General features: G+C 48.8%; 1 protein-coding gene across 1 annotated transcript in view; it reads left to right on the top strand.

Annotated features, from left to right (window-relative positions):
* Window positions 1-23671, top strand: part of Cry2 (cryptochrome circadian regulator 2) — a 32642-nt gene extending 8971 nt beyond the window's left edge. The window contains exons 3-12 of the mRNA XM_070032511.1: window positions 2429-2571; window positions 4394-4578; window positions 5162-5250; window positions 10498-10638; window positions 12097-12408; window positions 12659-12810; window positions 12927-13129; window positions 13397-13489; window positions 13842-13983; window positions 21374-23671. Of these exons, the coding sequence (XP_069888612.1) occupies window positions 2429-2571; window positions 4394-4578; window positions 5162-5250; window positions 10498-10638; window positions 12097-12408; window positions 12659-12810; window positions 12927-13129; window positions 13397-13489; window positions 13842-13981 (1458 nt within the window). The 3' untranslated portion in view covers window positions 13982-13983; window positions 21374-23671. The remainder of the gene's footprint in view (window positions 1-2428; window positions 2572-4393; window positions 4579-5161; window positions 5251-10497; window positions 10639-12096; window positions 12409-12658; window positions 12811-12926; window positions 13130-13396; window positions 13490-13841; window positions 13984-21373) is intronic.
* The last annotated feature ends 248 nt before the right edge of the window (window positions 23672-23919 follow it).

Raw genomic sequence — 23919 nt, 5'->3', positions numbered from 1 at the left:
GTGAAATTGATGCTTGGTGTGTTCAGAAGTGCTTTTGAAGTAGTCAGGGGCCGGCTTCTTTAAAAAGCATGTTGAGGCCAGGTGCTGGTGGTTCACACTGTAATTCTAGCTACTTGGGAGGCTGAGATCTGAGGATCCCAGTTCAAAGTCAGTGAGACTTTTATCTCCAATTAACTACCAGAAAACCAGAAGTGGCACTGTGGCTCAAGTGGTAGAGTGCTAGCCTTGAGCTGAAGAGCTCATGGACAGGCCCAGAGTTCAAGTTCTACAACGGACAAAAAAAGAAAAAAGAAAGAAAGAAAAAAAAGCATGTTGTAAGCTGGGTGCTGATGGCTCATGCTTGTAATCCTAACTACTCAGGAGGCTGAACTGAGTATTGTGGTTTGAAGCCAGCCAAGGCAAGAAAGCCTGTGACTCTTGTCTCCAATTAACCACCAGATACCAGAAGTGGAGGTATGATTCAAAGTAGTAGAGCATTAGCTTTAAGTGAAAGAACTCAGGGACATTGCTCAGTCCTGAGTTCAAGCCCTATGACTTACAAAAAAGAAAAGATGTTGTAAGTTCCAAGTAGAGGCAGAAGAATTCACAGAGGGTTGGTTTTAGGGCATTCTCCATCCTCAGCAGCACACAATGGCTTTTATGCCCCCTTTGCTCCAGCTCCATGACAGGCTGGAAAGTCTGACGTGAAGGCAAATAGCCTTGTAAAGATATCATCATTCACTTTCCCCTCTCTATGTAATTACATGCACATACAGATCATTCAATATTATAGTTACTAATGTTCATTGAGGGCCAACTATGAGTCAAGCATTGTTCCAAACACATTAACTCACCCCTTTCAGTAGCTCAATGGAATGTGTATCTCTCCCACTTTTATAGGTGAGGGGACAATAATACATTCATGGTCAGGAAGCTGACCCCATAGCTGGGTGTTTACCCACCATATGATACAAATGCATTTGCCAGGCTGTAGATGTAGCTCAGTGGTAGAGTGCTTGCCTAACATGCATGAAATCCTAGATTTGGTCCCTAGCACAGCCACAAAAAAGTGGAGCTTTTTGTTTTTGTGATTTTTGCTTTTTTTTTTTTTTTAATCCTTTCACATTGTTCCTATCTCTCCTAGTAATTCAGAGCCAACCCAAGTCTGGAGTTTTTACTTAATGGTATTTACTTAATGGAGGTCCTACTATGTAGTAGGCAGGTGAAGGGCAGTTTCATTGCCATAGGATAAGTGTGAGGGAGATACAGGACCAAGGCATAGTAGGATCATTCTGAAGCATAGGGTGTTATTAATACCTATTATATTATTCATCATGTTATATGCATATTTACTAGCAGCATGTATGAACTGTTAAGCATAGAACATGGCTTATAAAGAATAAACAGTAGGGCTGGGGTGGTAGTAGAGTGCTTGCCTTGCATGTACGAGACCCTGGGTCCAATTCCTCAGCACCACATACGCAGAAAAAGCCAGACGTGGCACTGTGGCTCAAATGGTAGAGCACTAACCTTGAGCTGAAGAGCTGAGGGACAGCACCCAGGCCCAGAGTTCAGGCCCCACAACCAACAATAATAACAATAATAATAATAATAAACAGTAAACATTTACGCTTGAACTATGGATTTTCAGTCTCCTAAGGACCCACTTCCACCCAATAGGGCTGAGTCAGGACCAGACCAGCCTGTGCATGGCCAGGGCATTTGCCTTTTAGGTTGCAAGCTTTAAGGAAGACTAATCACAGACTGGTTAGAATATTTTTCTTCTAGTTACAAATTATAAGGCTTTCTGTAGATTGTCTTGTAGCCTTTCACTGGGTCAGCTTTCTCCTGGTGTTGCTGAGAAATTCGTTCCAAAAGTAACTAAAGACTTAGAAAAGACTTCCCTTCTTTACCTGAGTTGCTTTGTTTTCTCCGGCCTCTGGACTAAGGAGCACTCCTCCCCCAGCTCTGAGAGCTGGGACTTATTAGCTCTGTTTGCTTCTGGCCTCAGGAGTGTTGCTGTGGAAACCATTAAGACACTTCACATAGCACTGAGCTGCCAGAAAAACTAGGCCACAAGTTTGCAGGCTGTGAGAAGCTCTGGGAGAGGTTTGCAGAGCAGGCAGGAGGTGGTGATCCTGTCTCCGGCTGTATCCACTATGAGTCACTGCTCTTTCTGGGCCTGGGGCTCCCCCGGGAGGGTTGTATTTATAGCTTCCCTCTGTATTCTCCCACCTCAGGGGTGTAGTGAGTACACAGGGCCTCCCCCCTGACTGTACTACAGCCTCCCCTCACTGGCTGCCCTCCTCATACTATGATGTTTGCTCTCTAGTTCTGGTTATTGTTCCTAAATTGTTCTGTAGCCATTGTGTTCACTCTCAAGAAGGGACTGTACGCTATATCCCCCCTTCCTCCCCAAACATGAGTGTAACAGATTCTGTCCCCACAGGAATGGGGGGTGACCCGCTTGACCTTTGAATATGACTCGGAACCCTTTGGGAAAGAACGGGATGCAGCCATCATGAAGATGGCCAAGGAGGCTGGTGTGGAAGTGGTGACTGAGAACTCCCATACCCTCTATGACCTGGACAGGTAAGCTGCAGGACATAGGCTCAAGTTGCCCATTGTAGGATTGTTGACTTGGGCCCCTGTTGAGCAGATAAGGCTGCTTGGCTCATGAACTCTGGCATTTTCTAGAAGCTGGAGGTATGTGGTCAAGAGTTGGGGCTTGAAGAACAAGTCACAAAGCACTTGCCTGATTTGGATGACAAAGAAGCTTGTTAGGATCCTCTCAGGATCTTCATAGACCTGCTGCTGCCCCATAGTGCCTCCTGCTCCCTTCTGCCTTGCTCCTGACCTTGGTGCCCTATGAATGAAGATTTAGAAAGCAATACTTTCCTTGTCAACCTGTAGCCACTCTGGTCCGTTTTCTCTGACTTCTGAATTGAGGATAGCTCCTCCTGTCCCCGCCTTCTGTCTGACATCAATGGACCCCATCTTCCAGTAGACCTATGTTCTCATGGGCCCAGTTTCCTAACTGGGGCTTCCCTGGATATCTGGGTTTCCAGGCTATACATTCTGATGCTGATGGGGGCGGTACGGGGGGAGCTCCCCTGCCAGAGAGCTGTTGACCCAAAGGAGAGCCCCTTTCCCTCTGTGCTTTCAGAGTTCAGGAGGAACCTTCTCCTCCCCTTTCCCACTGGAGCTGTCGCCTTTCTTCTGCTGTTGCTGCTGTTACCAAGCCAGCAGCCATCACTGCCCCCCTCCCTGCCCTGCTCTCCCAAACCAGGGCTGGCTGCCAAGAGACCAGGTCACACAGCTGTGCACGTGAGCATGGGCCCTAGGAGGAGAGGCTTGGTGTGGAGCTTTTCCTCCTGCCACGTGCCAGAGGAGGAGAAGGACTGCAGAGGCAGCCTCCAGCCTCTGTCTCTGCTAATAGAGGGAGTGCAAAGAGAACAAACCAGGAGATGAACTTCCCAGCCAGCCAGGCCTTGCATAAGCTGCTTCTTGGCCAACAAGAGCCCCAGGAATCTGGCCGCAGCCATTCCAATTTATCATTATATAAATAGCTACATTCTCTTCTTCACCTTTTTCTTGGGGTGTGGGGGTGGGGGCGGTCAGTCGTGGGGCTTGAACTTAGGGCCTGGGCATGTCCCTCAACATTTTCCCTCCAGACTAGCACACCACTTCTGGTTTTCTGGTGGTTAATTGGAGATAAGAGGCTTGCCAACTTTCCTGCCCCAGCTGGCTTCTAACCATAATTCTCAGATCTCAGCTTCCTGAGTACCTAGGATTATGGGAGTGAGCCACCAGTACTAGGTTCTTCTTCACCCTTAAACTTTCCTTCTTGTATGAGTGCAGTGACATTCCCTGTACATGAAAAGTACTTTGTATACTGCAAAACTTTCTGAGGCTTAGTTGTTCTATGACCCCAGCCCCATTCTGTGACTTAGGACCATCAACTGGCCACTACCTCTCTCTTCTAAACAAGGGATAACAGGAAGATGATCTTCTAAGAAAGGAACATTTTCAGCTCTTAAAGAAGTTAATCCAAGGTCCCATGTGGGGTCAAATAGGTCAGGTACCTAGAAGGCCAGTGGGATATTTCTGTGATGCCAGAGATATGGTCGGTCTCTGTCTTCAGGCGGGCTGTGCGTGGACACCAGCGAACCTGATGTCCTGGCTTTGGCCCTGCCTTGCTCCATTACCTGAGGCACCTGCTCCAGCTCTTTGGGCTTCATTTTTCCTCTCGGTAAAATGGAGACACAGCCTTCCTGTCCTTTCCTTTCCTTTCAGGGGTAGGACCTGTGAAAGCAGAAGAGGAAGGCACTGTCAAAGCTTCACAGTCTAGGCTTTGTTTTGGGTGGGTTGGGACCCAAAGCATGAGTGATCCCAGTGTGTTTTGAACCCCCAGGATCATTGAGCTGAATGGGCAGAAGCCTCCCCTCACCTACAAGCGCTTTCAGGCCATCATCAGCCGCATGGAGCTGCCCAAGAAGCCAGTGGGCTCGGTGACCAGCCAACAGATGGAGAGCTGCAGGGCTGAGATCCAGGAAAATCACGATGACACCTATGGCGTGCCCTCCCTGGAGGAGCTGGGTGTGTGCATCCCCCATAAGCCACAGCTTCCAGTGTGGAAAACATCTTACTTCTTTGTCAAAGTGGTGTCTGTTATCATAGAAAATCCAGGAAATCCAGAGCAGCAAAGGTGGCACTTATATCACTGTTACCACTAACATTCATCCCCCAAGACAGTCACTATAATTTTGCTATATGTCCTTTCTGTCTTGCAGTTCATATCTCTATAATCTCTAGCTCATACTCTTATTTGTGTACGTCCCCCTTTTAGACAATAGAGGGGCTGTCTGGTACTGGTGTATCCACAGGCTTCTCAATACCAGGATGACTCCACCCTTCCTCTACTTTTCCCTGCCCCTTCCCATCTTTTGATCTGAACCTAGTAGCTTTTCCCACCTGAAAATCATAGTCACTGCCAGATAATCTGAACCAGGCTGGTTCACAGTGGCCTAGAATGGTGAGGGGGGGGGGGGGGATGGGGAAGTTGAGAGAGAGGAAAAAACTGGCAACGGTAGGGAGAGACCCATGGTGACCTAGAAGTGAAGGTTCTTCTCAGTTCCAAGGATGAGACCTCTAGCTCTGTGACCTGCTACTCCTCTTGCAGGGTTCCCCACGGAAGGACTTGGCCCAGCTGTCTGGCAAGGAGGAGAGACAGAAGCTCTGGCCCGCTTGGATAAACACTTGGAACGGAAGGTATGGCCCCATTTCCAAGCCACAGAACTGCAGATACTGCACCCATGCAGCAGGTTCGTGTCAGGTCTGTGTCCCTTGGTGTCCTGAGCTCTGCTAGTGAAAAGTGAAAACTCCCAATGACAAAAATAGCCTGGCTGTTACCATTGATAATCCTTACCTCCGGCTGGTCCTTGAGGTGTTCCTGGAATCAGGGCCTGCTAGCATTTTCTCCTTTAGTCTTATCTGCATCCCTACAAGGCAGTATTTCCAATTATGAAATTGAGGCTTAGGGAAATTAAATATCTTGCCTGAGGTAAGCAGCAGTGAGAAATAGTTCTGTATGATTGCAGAGTTTACTCCATCTTTCTTTTCAGTTCTGAGTCAGCTCCCCTTTACAAAAAGGTTTCTGGTTGGAAAAGTGCAAATGATCAGTCATTTTATGTCGATGTCTTCCGTCTTTTGCTGGATCTCCTTCCAGGCTTTGATTTCCATTTGCTTGGTCCCAGAGAGCAAATAGCCCACCTCCCAGAGCAGTGGGGGTTGGCAAGAGAAAAGGAGCCTGAGGCCCCAGAAGTACTCCTCAGCAGTGTGTCAAGGCCCTCATCACCCTGCAACTAGAGGAACAGAGTAGCTTCTCCAGGCGGAATTGCCTGCTAGCCCCTTTTTCCCTGCCCCTTCATCCAGCTTGGAGACTGAACCCTTAAAGGCACAGCGTTTTCTATTCCTACTCATATGGTAAGACATTTTGCTCAGCAGCCAGATGATTACACAGGAACAAGGAGGTCAAGGCAGGCCTGCTTGTGAAAAATGTTTTCCCAGCCTTGAAGGTACCTAGCCAGAACTGACAGCTGTGCTAATGGTCTCAGCCTCCCTGAACCCAGCAGCCTCAATGTTCCCATCTGGAGGTTTCAATCAGCTGAGGCCAAGAGTTGAGGTTCAACATCCAGAGGCTATAAAGAGGACCAGCTTTCTCTGCCTGGAGATGTAGCTGAGCCACATGCATGCCTAGGATGGTCAAGATCCTAGGTTCAATCCCCTGAGACAGAAACAAACAAAACTTTTTTTTTACAAACTAAACTTTAACCTGGGCTGGGAAGGTGGCTCAGTGGTAGAGCACTTGCCTTCCATGCATGAGGCCCTGGGTTCAATTCCTCAGCACCACATAAGCAAAAAGAAAAAAGCCGGAAGAGGCGCTGTGGCTCAAATGGTAGAGCACTAGCCTTGAGCTGAAGAGCTGTGAGACAGCGCCCAGGCCCAGAGTTCAGGCCCCACAACCGGAGCCCCCCCCCCCAAAAAAAAACCCATTTTTTTAGAGTATTATCCTCTGTCACAAGTCAGGAGTCTCTTTTTCACGTATTAGTGGAAGGATCCTTCTGTCATGGACCTATCAAGACCCAGTGGTAGCCAGAGAAAATACTATGACCTATACACCTAGGAGAAGAAAGGGTGCCTTGTGGATAGGAGTTGAAGCTTTGTGTGTTACCTTTGTAGATCTTGAAGTCTGAAGTGAGCAGCTACCTGTGCCAGGATATTCTAGGTATTAGATACATTGCTAAACAAGGCAGGCATAGAGAAGTTTCTAGGAGCACAATCTGTTGGAGATGATACACATTAAACAGGGGATATCAGATGTTCATAAGGTTATGGTGGCAAAAAGCGTAAGTATCCTTTTTGCAAAGTATCCTTTTTAAAAAGGAAGGTTTTTAATGCACCTAATCAGGAGTTAACGCATTGCTTTCAGGCATAGCAGGATTCAAGTGTCCAAAGAATGCTTGGCTTTGCTTTCCTCTGTGTTAGCTCATTCTCGATAAGCTTTCCTTGATCAGAAGCAAAGGTGGTCACTATTGTTTGTTTTCCAACAAGGATTGCCCCTTTTCCAAAAGCTTCAGGGAAAGTCCTGAGGTAAATTTTAGTTGGCTTGGCTTGGATCATGTGACCTCTGACTCAATCATTATGTTCCTAGTGGATAATCACTAATTTAAGGAAGGCAGTTTTCTACAAGAAAATTAGATTCTGTTACTAAAAAGAAAGTGGGGCTGGGGGGGGGGGGACGAGGAATGGGGAGGGAGGCTTGGGGGCACTGGTGGCTCACACCTGTAATCCTAGCTACTTGGAAGATTGAGATCTGAGGATCATGGTTCAAAGCCAGCCTGAGCAGGAAAGTCTGCAAGATGCTTATGTCCAATTAAGCATAAAAAAAGCCAGAAGTGAAGCTGTGTCTCAAGTGGCAAAGAGCTAATCTTGAGCAAAAAAAAAAAACAAAAAACCCCAAGGACAGCACCTAGGCCTGAGTTCAAGCCAGGACCTGCACTCACACACAAAATGGTGAAGGCAAACTATGATCTTTACCTTGAGGCTGTTCAGTAGTAAGTGAGCACTCTGAAAAAAGAGAAGCCCCCAGTAATGCCAGTAACACCATAAATAGACACAAACAAGTATTGTATTCCCTTTAAACTTCCCAAAAGGCCAAACGCAAGCCCAGTCCAGTCCCTGGTACTACCCAATCAAGGTGTATTGGAGGCAATACACAGATGGAGGACACATTAAACTATACCATGAATCTGCAGTCAGCAAAATCCCGTCTGGGAATCTTGATAAGTCCAGTAGACTGGGTTCTTCCACAGAAAAATGGCAGGAAGTATGTAGATGGCAAGAACTTAAATAGTGTATGAAAGTTTTGGGTTTTTTTTTTATATTTTATTTTATTTTATTTTATTTGAGAACATACTGTACAGAGGGGTTACAATTACATGGGCAGGATAATGCATACATTTCTTACCAAGCATTGCAGCCTCCTCCTTTGTTTACCCTTCACCTCCCTTCCCAGTCTCCCCCCTCCCCCCCTGTATGAAAGTTTTTTAAATAGCCAAGGCTAAACTAGTGTTCAGGGTGCACATCTGTGTGGGCAAGGCAGCTACCTGAAAAAACACGAAGGGACCAGGAATGTAGCTTAGTGGTAGAGTGTTTGCCTAGCATGCATGAAATCCTGCGTTTGATTTCTCAGTACCACATAAAAGAAAAAGCCTGAAGTGGCACTGTGGCTCAAGTATAGAGTACTAGCCTTGAGCAAATGAAGCTCAGGGACAGTGCCCAGACCCTGAGTTCAAGCCCCAGGACTGGCAAAAAAAAAAAAAAAAAAAAGGCAAAACACTAGAAGATTAAAATTGTCTTCCCAGCATGCTTTGCAAAAGTAAAAAAATTAGCTGAGTACTGGTGGATCAAGCCTGTGATGCTAGCTACTCAGATTGCTGAGATCTGAGGATCAAGGTTCAAAGCCAGCACAGAAAGGAAAGTCCCTGAGACTCATCTCCAATCAACCAGCAAGAAGCCAGAAATGGAGGTGTGGCTTGCCTTGAATGAAAAAGCTAAGTGAAAGTGGAAGGCCCTGAATTCAAGCACCAGTACTGGTACAAAAGGAAAAAAGATTTGGGACTCAGTCCCAAGAGCAGCATGAGCACTCTGGCCCCAGTGTGGAGGGTAGACTAGAGGGAGCTCAGATAACGCAGATGGGGAGCAGTCCAAAGCTGTCACTGTTGTCCAGTGTAGATATGATCTTAGTTAAACCAGATTGGTTGCAGTAGAGAATGAGAATAAAAGGATATATTTGCATAACATTTGGTCAGTAGAAGGTGCTTTTTCTGAATAAGGGAAGCCAACAGAAGTGTGAGTTAAAGAAAAGAGTGTTTATGCAAGGCTGGATGGACCATCAGGACTAGACCTGCAGACATGGTGATTGTCTGCCAAGAGATGGTTTTGGGAGCTATGGGACCAGAGGATCTAGGGAAGAGCCCAGGGCTCCAACATTGAAGGGGTGGGCAGAGGAAGTGGAGCCTGTGGTAGGCATAGCCAGCAGCTAGCCAGGTGAGAGGCCCCCAGGAAAGTATCTCTGGAGGGTCATGGGAGTCACTGAGGTCCAAAGAATAGAGGAATGAGATGGTTTAGTAAGAGCAGGATCCAGGGCTACTGAGAGCTCCACAAATACAAGGGCAGTGAATGCCTGCAGGATTCAGTGACATGGAAGTCACTGGAGGCCAGTGGGCACAGTGAGATTGAATGGTAAAGGCTGGAGCCAGCCAGCCAGGTATGCTGGAAAGCAGAGGTAGGGCAGGGAAATGGAGACTAGTTGGCTGTGAAGTAAGAGACCAGGGCCTCGTATGGAGTCCCACAGCATACCACAAGTCCTTTTGTTTTGGTGGTTGGTTTCATTTGGTTTAGTTTGCCGAGAGGAGACATGAGATCATTTTTTATGTTCTTGGAGTGGAAACTGTTAGGACAATTATGCAAGAAAGGAAGAGAGGAGGGCTCAAAGCCAAGTGGAGGCCTTGGCCCTGGGGATCGTCCTAGGAGGGGGCGGGGGAGGAGTCAGGAGAACTTGTAGATTCTCTGGCCTTCAGTTGAGGTATTTCCCACTTGGTTTCCTTACTATAAGGAAGGAAGAAAGGTCAGTGATCTAAAGGCGGGTGGGGTGGGTGGAGGTCTCTGGAGAGTGTGGAGAAGGGGAGGAAGGGAAAGTAGTTATTAGCCATAAATGTACGAGACTGAACTTGGAGTCAGAAGCCAAGTTCTGCAGCCCTGTTTCTTAGAATCCCCTCCCTTCTCTGGAACCTCAAGAGGGCATGGGAGCCTTTGGAGCCTGGCTTCTTGTATTCAGAATGGCTGCTGCTCAGAGAACAGTGGAGATGGAATAAGAGCATGCGGCAAGGACAAGTCAGGAAAGTAAAGCACTATGCCAGTGGCTGTTAATAAACACATGCCCAATCATATTCTGTGGCAAGCGGCCCCAGAAGTGACTGTCTCTCTGTTGGTCCCCAGAAATGGGTTGTGAGTTCCTGCCTTCCCTGGCTGCTGTTGAATAATGGCGAAGAGTTTGGGATGTCTATGACATCACCTCCACCCCCTGGTGACAAGAGCTGAGCTAGGAATATTTTTTTTTTCTTCTATATAATTACAGAGTTTGTTCTATGCTAACAGAATTTTCTCATTTAAGTCTCAAGGGATGGGAAATTCTGTTCTTATTTAACAGATAGTGGCTGAGGGGCCAAAGCCCATTTCCCTGGCAAAGTCAGGCCAAGAGCATGGCCTCTTGTTTGCCCTGGTAGTGGTTCCATGTCCACCTTTGCTACCATAAAGAGCCAGTGAGCGCTATGCCTTTCTGTTCTTTGACTTCAGGAAAACCCTCAAGCACCCAGGACCTTGTTTGTTTGTTTTTTTTTTTCCCCTCTGTAAAATCTAGGCTTTTTGTTTTGCCACCTTGCTTCCCCATTGCAGGCCTGGGTTGCCAACTATGAGAGACCCCGGATGAATGCCAATTCCCTGCTGGCCAGCCCCACAGGCCTCAGCCCTTATCTGCGCTTCGGCTGCCTCTCCTGCCGCCTCTTCTACTACCGCCTGTGGGACCTGTATAAAAAGGTGAGGTGTACAAGAATGACTCAACCACATTCACTTGCAGCCTCATTCACTCCATCCTGTTGGGCCTGCCAGTTATCCTGAAAAGAATCTTGGGTTGAGAGTCCTATAGGTGCTTGGTCCAGAGTTAATTTTCAAGAAGTGGCAAAGCCAGACACACACAGAGTCACTGATCTAAACAAACCCAGAAGGGGATGCAGAAACACAGCCCTTGTGGTTCTGAAAGGGGACCCCATGAGTGAAGTTGTTCATCAATAAGAAGGTTGGTCTGGAAAGGCTGCATGCTGGGCTGGGCCATGCAATTCCCCGAAGAGAGGACAGAAGGTCAGCCTTGGTATTTCTCAGATGATTGTTGTTGTTGTTGTTTTTTCCTGGGGCTTCAACTCAGGACCTGGGCACTGTCCCTGAGCTCTTTTTCTCAAGGCTAATACTCTACCACTTTGAGCCACAGCTTCACTTCTGGGTTTTCTGGTGGTTAATTAGTGCTAAGAGTCTCACAGACTTTCCTGTCTGGGCTGGCTTTGAATTGTGATACTCAAATCTCAGCCTCCTGAGTAGCTAGAATTACAGGTGTGAGCCACCAGCACCCAGCTTTCAGATGATTGTTTTTGCCTGCAGTGTGTGTGTGTGTGTGTGTGTGTGTGTGTGTGTGTGTGTGTGTGTGTGTGTGTGTGTGTGTGTGTGTGTGCACATGCACATGCACATACACTGGTACTGGGGCTTGAACTCAGGCCTCATGCTCTCTCTGGGCTTTTTTTTGCTTAAAGCTGGCACTCTACCACTTGAACCACACCTCTACTTTTGGCTTTTTGCTGGATAATTGGAGATATAAGTCTCACAGACTTTTCTTTCCAGGCTGACTTTGAACTTTCATCCTTAGATCTCAGCCTTCTAGGTAGCTAGAATTACAGCTGTGAGCCACCAATGCATGCTTGCATCTACATTTTTAATATTTTTCCATCTTTGTTAGTATCAGGATTTGGTGGCATGGAAAGCACTACCAGTTTGGTGGGTAGTCTTGTAATTGTAGGTAATCCTGATTTGCATTGAGGCCCCAGGTCCAGACTGTATATAGTTCATTTAGCTAAAATCTAGATTATATTTTATGCATGGTGATGTATAAACTCCCTTTGACTTTCTAGAAAGTATACCTGACTGAGGAATGCTGAGGTCAAGGGTCATTGCCGTTCTTGGGGAGTTGGATTTCTATGGCAGTGTCCTGCAGCAGTGTCCCTTCCCACGGCTGGCTGTAATCACTCATGCTGCAGAGAACAGTAGCCCAACAGACAGGGCCAGGGCATTGTCTTATAGACACACATGTCACTTTTTAGGGTAGTTCTGTATAGCTAGAGCATTTGGCATCCCTTGTTTGGGGGTCTCCAGATTTCTTTCTTTCTTTTTTTTTTGTGGAAGAGACCTGGGAGGCACAGTGCTAAGAGCTATATTGCGCTCACCCCTCAGGTGAAGCGGAACAGCACACCTCCCCTGTCCCTGTTCGGGCAACTTCTGTGGCGAGAGTTCTTCTACACAGCAGCCACTAACAACCCCAGATTTGACCGCATGGAGGGGAACCCCATCTGCATCCAGATCCCCTGGGACCGCAACCCTGAGGCCCTGGCCAAGTGGGCCGAGGGTAAAACAGGCTTCCCTTGGATTGACGCCATCATGACCCAACTGAGGCAGGAGGGCTGGATCCACCACCTGGCCAGGCACGCTGTGGCTTGCTTCCTCACCCGCGGGGACCTTTGGGTCAGCTGGGAGAGCGGGGTTCGGGTGAGTGCTCTCAGAGCAGAAGCTCGCCTATACTCTATGATCAGGTCCAGCCAAGGGCAGCCCCCTTTTGGGCTGGAGGAAGGGGTGGGAGCCCTGGGCCCAGGAGATCTCCACATCCTTGGTGGCTGGCCCTCTGCACAGGGATTTGGCTCCTTGGGGTGCTGCAGTGACTTGGGAAGAACCATAGCAGCAGATTCTTAAGGAGGCTGGTTGTTCCCCATCTCCCTCCCCTTCCCCCCTCCCACCCCAGGTATTTGATGAGCTACTGCTGGACGCGGACTTCAGCGTGAACGCCGGCAGCTGGATGTGGCTGTCCTGCAGTGCTTTCTTCCAACAGTTCTTCCACTGCTACTGCCCTGTGGGCTTCGGCCGCCGTACGGACCCCAGTGGGGACTACATCAGGTGAGGATGCAGGCCAGGCTCTCTGGCTCCTGACCTCTGTGACCTCCTCCTAGGCTGGGATGATGCCCTAGGCCTTTGGAAGAGGGTTAAGGTGTATCTGGATGTGTATGTTTCAGGCGGTATCTGCCTAGATTGAAAGGCTTCCCCTCTCGATACATCTATGAGCCCTGGAATGCCCCAGAGTCGATTCAGAAGGCAGCCAAGTGCATCATTGGTGTGGACTACCCACGGCCCATCGTCAACCATGCTGAAACCAGCCGGCTCAACATCGAGCGAATGAAGCAGATCTATCAGCAGCTCTCACGATACCGGGGACTCTGTAAGGAGCCATTACCCCTCTCCCACCAGCACCTGCAGAGCAGAGGGATAGATGGGACTTTCGAGGTGTTTGTAAAGGGAGAATCAGTGTGGTCTTCAGGCTGAAAAGTTGACTTCCTGGGACACTGGCCATGAAGTTGGGCTAGATTTGGCCTCCCTGGGGAGTTGTGGGGTAGTAGAAGAGATACAGCCTATCCTCTTGTTTCTCATGCCTTGCAACCCTATGTAGTTCTTAGGGCTGTAGTCTGACTGCACCCATCTCCCCTAGGTCTGCTGGCATCTGTCCCTTCGTGTGTGGAAGACCTCAGCCACCCAGTGGCTGAGCCTAGCTCAAGCCAGGCTGGGAGCATCAGCAGCACTGGTGAGTAGAGTAGCAGCCTCTGGCCCACAGTCTCCTTGGCCTCCTGTGACCTTCTGTGGCCTGTGCCACTACTGGAATCATTCAGGGCTGAGGCCAAAAGGAGTACAAGCAGAGTGAAGCTTCTGTTTCCCCCAGGAGCCAAAAGACACTAAGGGAACCAAATAAGCTCATTTCAGATGACAAGGGCCTTGGGTGAAAATGGTTTCCAGCAGTTAGTGTTGAAAGGACAGTTGGGGCAGATTTGAGGAGCAGCCTGCCTGAGACTCACTGTCCCCAAAGAACTGTCAGCGCATACTGTGGGGACCTGTGCCTGTCTGTCCCATCTGTGACCCTTCGTCATGCCTTCTCACAGGCCCCAGACCACTTCCCAGCAGTCCAGCCTCCCCCAAACGCAAGCTGGAAGCAGCTGAGGAGCCGCCTGGTGAGGAACTCAGCAAACGGGCCAGGGTGGCGGAGTTGCCTGCCCCAGAGCTGCCAAGCAAGGACTCCTGAGCGTGAGTGGCAGCAGTTTAGAGTCCTCCTCAGGAAGGAAGGTGGGAGAAAGCTGGGGCGTGGTCTGCAGGAGGCTAAAACAGCAAACTAGATTAGAACCTGGTAGGGGGCTTCCTGGTGCTTAGGGTTTCAGCTCAGAAATTCCATGCTTCTGCCAGGCATAGTGGTGCATGCCTATAATTCCAATTACTAGGGAAGCAGAGGTAAGCTTGCACATTTAAGGCCATCCTTAAGCAACATTCTGTGTCAAAATAACAACAAATTTTTAAAAAGGCATGAGGCACCAGTGGCTCATGCCTAACTATTCAGGAGGCTGAGATTTGAGGATCCCAGTTCAAAGCCAGCCCAGGCATGAAAGTCCATGAGACTCTTTCTTACCACCAATAAACCACTCAGAAAACCAGAAGTGGCACTGTGGCTCAAGTGGTAGGGCATTAGCCTTGAGCTGAAGAGCTATGGGACAGTGTCCAGTCCCAGAGTTCAAGCCTCATACCACCAATTAAAAAAAAAGGGGGGGGGAGGGGGCTCAGTAGCTAGGTGCTAGTGGTTCATGCCTGTAATCTTAGCAACTCAGGCTGCTAAAATTTGAGGATCATGGTTCAAAGCCAGCCCAGGCAGGAAAGCCTATGAGACTCTTATCTAAATTATAACTACCAGAAAACCGAAAGTGGAGCTGTGGCTCAGAGTGGTGGAGCACTAGCCTTGAGCAAAAAAAGCTCAGGGACAGCACCCAGGTCCTGGGCACCACCAAAAAAGAAAAATCTATCATCCTGATTGAAATACCTTCCAAAACTTAAAAGGAAATTTAAAAACCAAAGCCATTTGATATGTTGGCCTACCAAAGAGAAGAAAAAGGAATGTTTTGGTTGTTTGGGGTTTTAGTGCTTTCTTCCTTAATGGGTGGTCAAATCCAACAGGAAGAAGTTAGGTGGCAGTATAAGCTCCAGTCAGCATTCCCCTGCAGGCTGTGTTATGTAGGTAGCCACTAGAAGGCAGCACTGAGCTTCTGGATGTGGAAGCGGGCTGTGCAGTGCTGGCTCAGTCACTGAGGACCAGAGGCCCAACCTCCCCTCAGCTGTAGCTTTTATATCCACTCCTCCATTACGCCTTTTCCCACACCAGGGCCGCAGCTTTGCACTTCTAAGACAGAGATCATCTTTACATCTTTTCTGGAAGCCTCCTGAATGTCATAAAAACCAAAAAAAGGAAAAACAAAACGAACCTACCCTGTCTTTTCCTTCACTGACACAGGAAAGGCCTTTTATTATGCATCTCTTCAGGAAAATGTAGACTGCTGTCCTATCTGAGTCATTGTGTCAGGCTGCTCCTGACACGCCTGTCTGCGTCAGTAGATAGGAGGGGCTTTTTTTTTCTATGAAATTTTCCTTCGTCAGGGCCATCCTTTTGAGTGTCTAGTGTTGTTTGCTCAGCAAGACCCACTGCCTTGACCAGGCTCTCTGACGTGGACTGCCAGTGGACAGATTGTACTATCTTATCCCTGGGAGCTGGTACTATACACAACTGTAGATAACTACTCCCTCAGCTATCTGTCACTCAGCTCTTCGATACCAAGCAGAATGCCTTCAATATAACTCTGAAACTTGCCAGCCAGTGCTCTGATTTCAAGTAAGATAAAAGAACTGAGATATGGGCTGGGCATGTGGCTTAGTGGTGGAATGTTTGCCTAGCATGCATGAAGCCCTGGGTTTGATTCCTTATTACCACGTAAGCAGAAAAAGCCAGAAGGGCTTCTGTGACTTAAGTGGTAGAGTGCTAGCCTTGAGCAAAAGCAGCTCAGGGACAGTGCCCAGGCCCTGAGTTCAAGCCCCAGGACTGGAAAAAAAGAAAAAGAAAAAGAAAAAAAAGAATAACAGAGATGTTAGATGTATGAGTAAAGATTGCTTAGTAGCTAATGGTATCCAGTTCAGCATGAAATTGTTGTCAACAGAAGTATGAGGAACAGGGGGTAGAAAACTAAACATGACACAAGTTGGGTGCTGGTGGCTCCCATCTAATTGGAGGCTGAGATCTGCCGGTCCTTGATCACAGCTGTCCTGGACAGAAAAAGTCCAGGAGACTTTTATCTGCAATTAACCTAGGAAAAAAAATCCCAGCTGGTAGAGAACTGAGTTTGAGCAAAAAACCCAATGAGAGCTCAAGGTTCTGAGTTCAAGCCCTAGCACTGTCACAAATAGTAAAGTGCCGCAGTCAGGTGAAACCAGTGTCATCTTGCGCGTGCTTCTGTGTTGTCTATTCAGTCAGTGCTGGGCCACAGCACTGCTCTGAGGCAGAAGTTGATGGAGCTTTATACTGATAGGAGGGGACCTCTCTCCTGCCCTGTTTAGTCATGTGACTTTGAGAGGCTGTAGGCATGAGGGGTGAATGACCATTCTTTTCCAACCTGAACATTCCATCCTGGGCTTTGAGGTCTCTTAGCTCTGAGCTCTATGGCTTTGTGATTCTGGAAGTCCAACTCTTCTGGCTTGTGATACGATATAGGATAAACAGTCATTTACAGTTGAAACTGGTACCGTACAAAAACACATCGGGTATGTAGATTTAATGCTCACCTCCAATCCACACCAGCGAATGTTCTGCATCTAGTTTGGTTTTACAATGTTTGCTAAACTGAAAACAAACCAGCTTCCAAAGAGCTCTCCTGTCAGCTGCTTCTCCATAATCCCCAGAGCTGCTGACTCTTCAGGATTCCGCTGGCCTTGAATTGTGCACAGATGGCCCTCATTGGTCCAATTATTTTAGCATGGAAGGACAGCCCACATGTTCCATTTGTCCTTCTGCAGGTACATGGTAACCCGTGGAGAGAAGTCCCGCTGAGTGTAGAAAGTTCATGGCCGAGGAGCCCCTTTCTCCTCCCTGGCCTGCCCAGGCCTCACCTGTAGGATCTCTTCACTGTCACTTTGACACTTGTTTAGTTGTCCTCCTGGCATGTGACAGGCCCTGACAGTCTATCAGATTCAGAAAAGAGCCCAGCCTCTGTGCTCTACACTCAGGCCCACGTCTGCACCCAAATTCCTGCTACTGTGGCTGTGAGGCCTCCCCCTCACCCCGCTAAGTGGTCCCGTCTCTCCATCTCCATTCCTGACCTAGAAGTGAGAAGGAAGAGCTCAGTGTCCACCAGCACTGAATACAGAGTTGCTCTCCTGGACTCTTTGGTGTGGTTGAAAGCATAAGACTAAGTTGAGAACAACAGCTTGTGCTCCAAGGAGCTCCATGCAACTCTGGACTTCCTGGGTCCTGGTTTGGAAACCAATCGCTGGCCCACTGCCTTTCTCATACTCTTACATGGTGGGGGAGGGGAAGCCCTGAGGGCCAGATACAGCCTTCAGAGCCTCTTGCAGTCCTCCCATGACTCCCACTTTATAGATCCTATTTGCACAAGCTCATGTGTGCATGCTAGCACACACCCCTCAGGCTGGGGGCCTGAGAAGGGCATGGCCAGTTGTTGCCTCTTGGTAGCATCTGAGGAATGGGAAAGGCTGTGAGGGCAAAGGTACTAAGAGACTGTCCTAACACTGGGAGCAGAGGTAGGCAGTCATTAGCTTCCTTGCCATTTTAGCTGCCGCTTTTCATGACAGGTGGAGATAGAAGGACCACCAAGAGGCTGGCTTTTCAGTGCCCGTTTTATGAGTTGATTTCCCCTCCATGTCATACCCCTGGCTGCCTTCCTTTGCCTATAGTGCTACTTCATCACTGTACTGCAAGGCTCATTTGATTTCCCTCACCCCTTTTTCTGCAGACACCTGCCCTAGCTTGAAAAGAGAAACACCGTTGACTTGCTTTCTTCTAAACCTCTGTGTTCTCTGATAGTGGCTTTGAGCAGTGAGTGAGACGTGAGTGACTAGGGCTTGTCTGAGGTCAGCCCACAGCACTTGCAGTCCAGAGCCTGCCCAAGGTAACAGAGCATCCACCTGGCTGCTCCTTAGCGCCCGCCTCGCCGTTGAGACATTGGTTCCAAACTCTTTGTGGGTTCCCTGACTTTGGAGAGGCCAATGGAAGGGGGAGCCTCTCCCCCAGAACATGCACATGTCCACAATGGTGTGCCATTCGGCAGTAAAAGAGAATGCAGTCTTAGAATTTGCAACCACAGGGATGGAACTGGAAAGCATCCTGTTAAGTGAAATAAGCCAGGCCTAGAAAGACAAAATGCCCCATGATCTCACTCACATGGGGAATGTTAAGAAAAGGTTGATCAGAGAAGCTGGGAAGAATTGCAGGGTGAGGGTGGACAGGGAGCAATTGACCAACAGGACTAAGTTGTAAGTAGATAGAGATAAAAGGTTCTGGTTGGCCTGTAGACACTAATGTACTATGTATTTCAAAAACCTAGAAGAAGGGATAAGCAACATACAGCCTATACATATGCCACATATACATGAATACATGGCATCCCATAATATACTATTACAATTTGTATGTACTCATAAGCCAGGGGCCATTGGCTTACACCTATAATCCTAGCTACACAGGAAGCCAGCCCAGGCAGGAAAGTTTCTTATCTTTAATTAGCCAGCAGAAAGCTGAAAGTGGAGGTTTGGCTCAAGTGGTAGAACACCAGCCTTGAGGGGCTGGGAAGGTAGCTTAGTGGTAGAGCGCTCGCCTCGTATGCCTGAGGCCCTGGGTTCGATTCCTCAGTACCACATAAGCAAAAAGAAAAAAGCCGGAAAGTGGCACTGTGGCTCAAGTGGTAGAGCGCTAGCCTTGAGCTGAAGAGCTTAGGGACAGCACCCAGGCCAGAGTTCAGGCCCCACAACCGGACCCAAAAACAAAAAAAAGAACAAAAGCTAAGGGACATCCACCCTAAATTGGAGTCCCAGGGAATATATATGTATAGAGGTATGTATGTATGTGTGTGTGTGTGTGTTCCATCCCCATATCTCCATGCCAATAACTGTAGAGTCTTCACAAACTGTTCTTTCTGCCTGTCCTTAACACTTCTGAAGATTTGAGAACAAGCTCTTGTTCTAGGGAATAATCTACAAGCAGCTTTTGTCTCTTCTAAGTTCTGAAGATGGAGACAACTAGAGCTGGAGGACCCACAGTGGCATATGCTCCAATAGGAAATTACTGTATCTCTCTCAGAGAGTACTTGCCTGTGGTTTCACAGGGCCAGCTCTCTGTAGAACACATACTCACTGTCTGTGTGCTTCAGCACACTAACAAGTGTGTTTATTTGTAGTGAAAATATGGCTATTACAGGACTTGCTAAAAGGGGGAAATGGTTGAAAGTAGGAATGAGGCCTTCAGAACTGACCCATAGGTTCTCACTCTTACTTTGGCTGTCCATCTCACCTAGCTCCAAAGAAAATTATCATCCACATACAGTTTGCTTCAGATTTAGCATGTGCTGGAAGACTGATGTAGGAGACATGGCTCCCATGCCTCTGTGTATGTGTGAGCACATGCACACACCCCAGTCCTGGGGCTTGAACTCAGGGCCTGGGAACTACCCCTGAACTTTCTTACTCAAGGCTAACACTCTACAACTTTTGAGTCACAGCACCACTTCTGGTTTTCTGGTGGCTAGTTGACACTAAGAGTCTCACAGACTTTCCTGCCCAGGCTAGCTTTGAACCAAGATCCTCAGATCTCAGCCTCCTGAGTAGCTAGGATTATAGGCATGAGCCACTGGTGCCTGATGCCATGCTTGCGAGACTTTTAAGAACATTTGTCCTTTTGTTGTAACATTTTAACGTCCATTTCTGTTGCTTAGATATTAGTCTTTATGCCACTGTGTTGTTTCTTCTTTCTACATTCTCTAAAAGTCTTAGTGAGGAATGCTGCATATAAAGATTCTTACTAATTTACAGAAACCATAGCAACACAGGTTTTGGAATTAGAAAGACCTGGGATCCCTGTCTTGGCTCTGCCACTTATAAGTGAGTGTGTTTGTCTTGCTGAAAATGGAGGCCATATCTTCAGGGTTAATGGACTGCAAACTGTATTGGTTTGTAACAGCTTCCTTAACAAAGTACCTCAGACTGGCAGCTTCCACAGACACAACTGTGCAGCTCATGGGGTCTCCATTTGGCTTGTAGATAGGTGCCTTCTCCCTGTGTCTTTACATAGTCTGGGTCTATATCTCCTCTTTGTTCTGGTTTAGGGGTTACCCTCATCCTTTCTTTTTCTTTTTTTTTGGGGGGGGGGTACAGTCATGGGGCCTGAACTCTGGGCCTGGGCGCTGTCCCACAGCTCTTCAGCTCAAGGCTAGCGCTCTACCACTTGAACCACAACACCACTTCCGGCTTTTTTCTTTTTGCTTATGTGGTGCTGAGGAATCGAACCCAGGGCCTCATGCATGCAAGGCAAGCGCTCTACCACTAGCTACCTTCCCAGCCCCTCACCCTCATATTTTCGTATTCTGAAGTACTGGGGCTAAGTCTTGCATATATGAATGGGGACATGAGTCAGCCAGAGCACCATTGTGGAACACCGACCCACAGCAGGCCAAGTGAGTCTGTGAGTGTTGCATGCCCCCCCTTGCCAGCATTAGGCTGTAGAGACTTAGAGTCTCTGCAGGCTCAGGCATAAGAAACCTCCTTACACAGGCAAGCCAGTCTCAAAACCTATTCTCACCGATGAGGCCGTTTCTTCTCTTGCCCCAGATTCAGGATCTTAATACACATTTAAAATGAGTCATGCTGGTGTCTGCTCACCTTTCTGTCCCCTCCCCCAATCTTCTAGCTCTGTGATAGGTTTGTTTTTTTTTAATCTGTACATAGAAATTTGCTTACCACTGGGCACCAGAGGTTCAAACCTGCAATCCTAGCTATTCGAGGCTAAGATCTGAGGATCATGGTTCGAAGCCAGACCAGGGAGAAAAGTCCTCATGAGACTCTTATGTCCAATTAGCCAATAAAACTGGAAGTGGAGCTGTGGCTCAAGTGGTAAAGCGCTAGCCTTGAACACAAAGAGACTCAGGGACAGCAGCCAGGCCCTGAGTTCAAGCGCCATAAACAAAGGAAAGAAGGAAGGCAGGGAGGAAGGGAGGGAGGCAGGGAGGGAGGGATAATTGCTCACCTGCTAAATCTAGACTCACTCATGTCTAGCTTCTGTTGATTCTCCATCTCCAGAAGCAGCTGATGTGCTCCCATCATATGTGAGCAAGTGTCACCCAAGGCTTTAAGTGATTGTTACATAGCATTGTCCTCTCTGCTGCACTTGGCCCTGGCGATTTGTCCACAGGGTGCTCATCTTGTGCTCACACTACATAGATGCAACTACCTGTTCTCAAGAACTGTGGTCTGGGCAGTACAGGATGAGCCTCCCCAGCTCCCATTCTGAGTGTCCCCAGAGAAGCAGCAGAGGTGCTCATGTCTCCGGGCAACTGAACGTCCTCCTGAATGCTCCTTTGCACTTGTTTTTCTCTTCCAGCTGCAGAGTCCTAGCTCCGTGAGCAAAGCCTGGGTGCCCAAGCAGCCACCACAGAGTGCAACCTACAGAGAAGCCGATTGCTGACCAAGAGAGAGCAAGCGTGTGTGTGCGTGTGTGCAGAGGGAGGAGTGGTGTGCTGTGTGCGTGTGCATGCATCTGTTTACACTCTCATGATCCTGAGTGCTGCCTCAGCGGGGGGAGTACCTGGAGCACGCCTCCCAGTGGGCACTTCTTCCTAGCCTACAGACTTGAGCCCAGAAGTCATGGCGCTAATCTTCAGCCTAGACCTGCCCTGAGAGCCCCCTTGTTCTAATAGGACATGGCAGTAGGACCTTAGCTGGGATTCTGGCATCCGCTCCCATCCTCACATCCCACTGAGGAGTCAGAGGACTAGATTTGGGCTCTGTCCAAAGTGTGGGATTCTAGAGGCATCCACTGAGTCCCCATTTTCTGACCCTGGGAAGCTGGTTTGCTGGAGTAGGCAGATTTGTCCAGACTTAACCACAATCCCTGTCATCTTACTCTAAATCCCTGCCCCTGGTGCCACAGACTTTTCCATGGGCATTTGTGATAAGCACGAGGCTGTAGATAGAGCTGGGAAGGTTCCTCCATCATACAGCGTGTACCCAGGTACCTGTCATGAGTGTGCCAGCACTACAGAGACACCCAAGACAGCACACCCCCTTTTCAGGCTTTGAACCTAGGGAGAGAAGCAGAATCTCAGCTCTCACTGTTCCTTCCCCAGAAGCTTTGAGGTAGTCTCCATCTAGCCAGGAGCTGCAAAGGGCAGGGTCAGAGTGGGTACCTCTGCCCAGAGTAGACCAGATCCTGATGGTTTATGCCCCTCTGACTCCTCTGGCCACACTCCAAGGCACCACAGTGCCCCAACATAGACAGCTGACACCAGTCAGGAAAGAGGGCCAGGCTTTGTTCTATAGCCTTCCATGGCCTGCCCTTTACTTCTCAGCACCCAAGCTGCTATGTCAGCTATCCAGTAGCCAAGGTCTCAGGCAGAGGGGTGGGCACTGCTGGGGGCAGTTGGCAGAAGAAGAGAATATATCCAGCACACCCTCCCTCCCGAAGCAGCAGTGGGAGGTCCGGTCAGAGAAGCAGAGCCTTGTATTCCAGGAGGGCCTGTCCTCCCGCCTCTCCCTCCCACGTCCACAGGCCCATGTGGAGAAAGCAATCCTGAAAAGAAAGGACTGTGGTCAACCAGAGAACCAGAGCAAGTCTTCCTTCCACCCCCGTGGCCTGCACTTGAGCCACTCTGTGTGTGTGTGTGTGTGTGTGTGTGTGTGTGTGTGTGTGTGTGTGTGTGTGTGTGTGTGTGTGTGTGTGTGCGCGCGTGTGCGTGTGTGTGTGTGTGTGTGTGTGTCTGTCTGTCTGTCTGTCTGTCTGTCTGTCTGTCTACGTCTACCCATAAAGCTCAAAGGCTAATTCCTGTTTAGATTGTTCTCACATATAACATTAAGCTGGCCTCTGGGCCTTTTCCTCTCTACCTCCCCTGTGACCTTTCCTAGCCTCAGAGCTGTTCACCCCCTGGCCCTCTTTGTCCTCTGTCCTCAGCCAGGACCAGGGGCCAGGCTTCTGTCCCCTACAACTGTTCAGCATATTGTCAGGGTTCTTCCTGAGATGTCCCCAGGTTTTTTCAGCAGAGACCTGCTTTTAGAGTCCAACTGTTGTGTTTGTCATCTCACCTAGTATGTCCCAAGACCATGTGGGGAAACAAACACAGGTGATGGGGTGGATTCAGAGCATTGTGGTAGGGTCTTCCCTCTGCCCTCAGCTCCTGCCAGGGAGGAGTCCGGGGGTCTTGCCAGGGGGAGAGGACTGCACATGAAGGGTCAGCCTGTTGAGGGTCAGGGCTGAGGGCCACATTCAGTTCTTACTGAGAAGTGCCTTCAACCCCTGGGATGACTTTCCTGCCTGTTCAGTGATGACACTCTTCCCTGACAAGCAAGTTGGCAAGGCCACCCCACCCTCCACTATTGCTGGAGTGCTGGCCTGTTTCCAGGATGGCTTCCAGTGGAACAAAGCAGTCCTGTCCCAAAGCTATGGGGCACAGTGTACAGGGGCCAGGGGCTCCAGCAGCTTCATGCCTCCCTTTTAGCCCAAGTGACTCTGGAGCTGCCACAGGACAGACAGTACCCCGAATCCTGCTCCAAGGGCCAGCATGGGGAAGAGATGGTCGCAGAAAAAAATGCACTTTATAGGGTTTTTTTCTTCTATTGCTGCGAAAGTGTTTCTCCCACAGTTTGTGAATATTCATTTGTTTTATAAACGTCTGATCCTGTCTAAGTTAAGCTGTGTTGTCAGTCTCATGAGGATCTGGGGACCAGGGGCTGAGGGATGTTTCTGGCCAGACCACCTTGCTTCTGCTGGGGCTGGAAGCCTCTTCCTCCTTGGAGACAGACTTAAGGCCAGCTCCCAGTGGCAGGTCCAGAGCTGGGGTCAGTTGGGAGAACAGTGCAGAACACACTGGGCTGGACCAGGTTTCTGAGCTCTGCTCTGTGGCTGGGCCTTCAACCCACCCTTCACCCTATGTA

This window comes from Dipodomys merriami, unplaced genomic scaffold (assembly GCF_024711535.1).
Source record: "Dipodomys merriami isolate MVZ:Mamm:240054 unplaced genomic scaffold, mDipMer1.0.p SCAF_21, whole genome shotgun sequence".
NCBI classification, from domain to species: domain Eukaryota; kingdom Metazoa; phylum Chordata; class Mammalia; order Rodentia; family Heteromyidae; genus Dipodomys; species Dipodomys merriami.
This window is presented reverse-complemented; position numbering and strand designations above follow the sequence as displayed.